The sequence below is a fragment of the Parambassis ranga genome, chromosome 19, assembly GCF_900634625.1.
Source record: "Parambassis ranga chromosome 19, fParRan2.1, whole genome shotgun sequence".
Classification (NCBI taxonomy): domain Eukaryota; kingdom Metazoa; phylum Chordata; class Actinopteri; family Ambassidae; genus Parambassis; species Parambassis ranga.
Genome location: NC_041039.1, coordinates 14257781 through 14260582, shown reverse-complemented (window position 1 = coordinate 14260582; position 2802 = coordinate 14257781). Strand labels below are relative to the sequence as shown.

Below are 2802 nucleotides of genomic sequence, written 5' to 3'. Positions count from 1 at the left end.
TTCAATTTTCAGGTAAACACCTAAGTATTCGCAGAATACAGAATGGGCTCTATTATGAAGACATGTATTGTATGTAATGAGGCAAAATGCATCTGGGATATTGTTGATGCATTCACCCTGCTGTAAATTAGCTTTGCATCATTACCTGGGGAGTGATAAAGTGCTGGAGAAAGCACAGTGTATTAATTTCACCTGGTCAGGCTGATAGCACTTGCCACATTTATTTCAATGCAGCAAACTAATGACTATTGTTTTCACTGAAGCTTTTTTAGATTGAGACCTGACCTGGAAAGGCTCTCCTAAACACAAGAGGCTTTTACCTCTGAAAGTGGCAACGAGTAGTTTGAAATTGTTATTATCTAATCAGATCAGCCTTGTTTATGTTCACAGAACAAGGTCATGCACACCATCTGATTTACAAAGTGTCTGACATTTGTGTAAAAACAGTTCACTTTCAAAGTAATACGCTTATCTTGCTAAAACAGCACAGGGCCTCTGAGCTCTGTTGTGGTTTGGATATTTCCATGGGAACCAGCGGCCGAGGAGAGAGGGGAGGATCCTGTCTGAGCAGTACAGGAGGCGTGTGTTAGATTTATTGGTTTGCGGCTTCATTTAAACTGCGTGCGTCTCTCAAACAGCCACGGATTTGCTGAACCCTCTGTCTGCTGCCGAGACAGCCTCAGAGCATCTCTAACTCACAGTGCTTCAGCTGGAGCTATCAGTTTGGAAGAACTCTTAGGATTATCCATATCTTCAGAATATAAGGTAAGGTCCTGTAAATGTAATAATTGTGGGTATTGTGCTGTTTTTTTATTTGGCTATTAGTGAGTGGCTTTAAAAATCATAGTAACGCAACAATTGTTTGAATTTTGCAGAGTTTCCTCATCTCTACCAGAGGACCCATGTGGGTGGTGGAAAAGATCCGCGTGTCAGTGGAGAGATCTAACCTGCCTTTCCCATCAGCTGAACTCAGCTTTAAAATTAGTGACATCATGTTAGGAGAAAAAGTGGACAAATCCAAAAGGATCTCCCTCTGTCCGAACATCATCACCCCTAACAACATCCCAGAGTTCTGCATCCCTCCAACACTCCTGTCCCTGCATGAGATGAAGAACACAGAGCAGAGCAGAGCACTGTGTGGTGTGAAGGCGTCCCACTGTGAAAGATCCAGCCCTGAAACACAGCTTACTGTTCACGAGCCTCTCAACCCACACATCATTCAGGTGGAAAGTGTGGATGAGACTCCCTATGATGGCTGCAGTGATGAGGAGACCACAAACGCAGACCCTCAGAGCCAGGCTGCCTTATCCCTTCCGCACCTGGCCAAAGCACAGACCAGCTATGGCTTTTGCACCTTATTGGAGAGCCCCCACACCAGGAGAAAGGAGTCAATCTTCCATTCTGATGCGGGCACCTCTCCCTTGCTGCTGCCTAGGAGTCGTTCCAGCATGTGCACTAAAATCTCGCCCTTCAACTCACCCTCTCCCTCTCCATCCTCATTCAGCCTTAACAGCCTCACCTCCAGGCTTTCCCCAAGAGGCTACACCCTGAACTGGCAGGCCACTCTGGACAGTGATACGACTTCCTCCACTGAATCCTCTCCTTTCAGCTCTCCACTGCTGACCAGGTGCCCTGCCAAGTCTTCCCTCTTCAAAGCACTGAGCCATGAACTGCTTTTGTCAAGGAACATGAGGAAGGCAATGGTGTCCAGGAACAATTCCCTGTCCACAGATGAAGGGAGCTCCACAGACAACAGCCCCAATGTCATGAGGAGGGCATCAGAAGGTTTAGTTGAAGGCCTTCCCAGCAGCTACAGCCTGGCGCCGCCCACCATCTTCCCCATGGACCTGACTCTGCACAGAGAGAGGGTAATGAAGGAAAGAATGGTACCAATAGGAAAAGACGGCAGCCTGAGACTTTCTGCAGAGTACTGCCCGGATAACCAAAGACTGCGAGTTCGACTGATTAGCGCTGAGGGCCTTTATCCTCTTTCTGTAGACCCCAAAATTATCAACTGCAGCATCAGCCTCTCTCTGGTTCCAGGAAAAGTCCAGAAGCAGCGCAGCACAGTCATCAGAAAGAGCCGTAATCCGATCTTCAATGAGGATTTTTTCTTTGATGGTATCTCAGAGGAAGACCTCGTCCAGAGGTCCCTTCGCTTTAAAGTGGTGAACAAAATGTCCACCCTGAAAAGAGACTACCTCCTCGGTGACTGTGATTTGCCTCTTTCAAGCATTGTAACACGATAAACCTAAGTACTTCTTTAACTCTTTAAGCATTAATTTATTATCATTTTTGTAATGTAAAGGATGTTTTATATTAAATTATTAGAAAAATTGAGGTTTTTTGTCCTATACCTTTAAATATAGAAGACTAGGATAAGGTTTATTTAAAGAAAATGGTCAAACCACCCACTCTTTATAACAACTTACAAAAATCACTTACAGTTTGTTAATGTAGCTGCTCCATCAGCTGGTGTGACACATCCTCCTTCTCATATTTCTTCAAAGCCTGTTGTTTACTTTCTGACCTTTCCAATGATTAAAAATATCCAGAGAAACCTGAAACCTTTTCATCACTGAGTATGCATTGTTTTATTCAGTGCTCAAAAAAGGATACAGAACACTTACTGTTATATTTCATGAAGATCAACAGAAAGATCTTTTCTTCCCTACATGCAGTAGTATTTGGCCTTTTACATTTTTTTTTATCGCAAAGTCTAGTGTTGAAAAAATATAATAATAAAGAAATAAAAAATATCAAATTGAGAGTGTAAGTGCAAACCTGCCTGAACTGCTTTGC

The 2802-nt window shown here is 43.8% G+C and overlaps 1 protein-coding gene across 1 annotated transcript; it reads left to right on the top strand.

Annotated features, from left to right (window-relative positions):
• Positions 1–618: 618 nt before the first annotated feature.
• c2cd4a (C2 calcium dependent domain containing 4A) lies at positions 619–2505 on the top strand. The gene is made up of 2 exons (XM_028431589.1): positions 619–765; positions 876–2505. The coding sequence occupies exon 2, from the start codon at positions 903–905 to the stop codon at positions 2247–2249; it is 1347 nt and encodes a 448-aa protein (XP_028287390.1). The 5' UTR covers positions 619–765; positions 876–902; the 3' UTR covers positions 2250–2505.
• The last annotated feature ends 297 nt before the right edge of the window (positions 2506–2802 follow it).

What these genes read in the sequence shown, in the direction of transcription:
- c2cd4a (XM_028431589.1), top strand. Translation starts at nt 903, where the DNA reads ATGTGGGTGGTGGAAAAGATCCGCGTGTCAGTGGAGAGATCTAACCTG.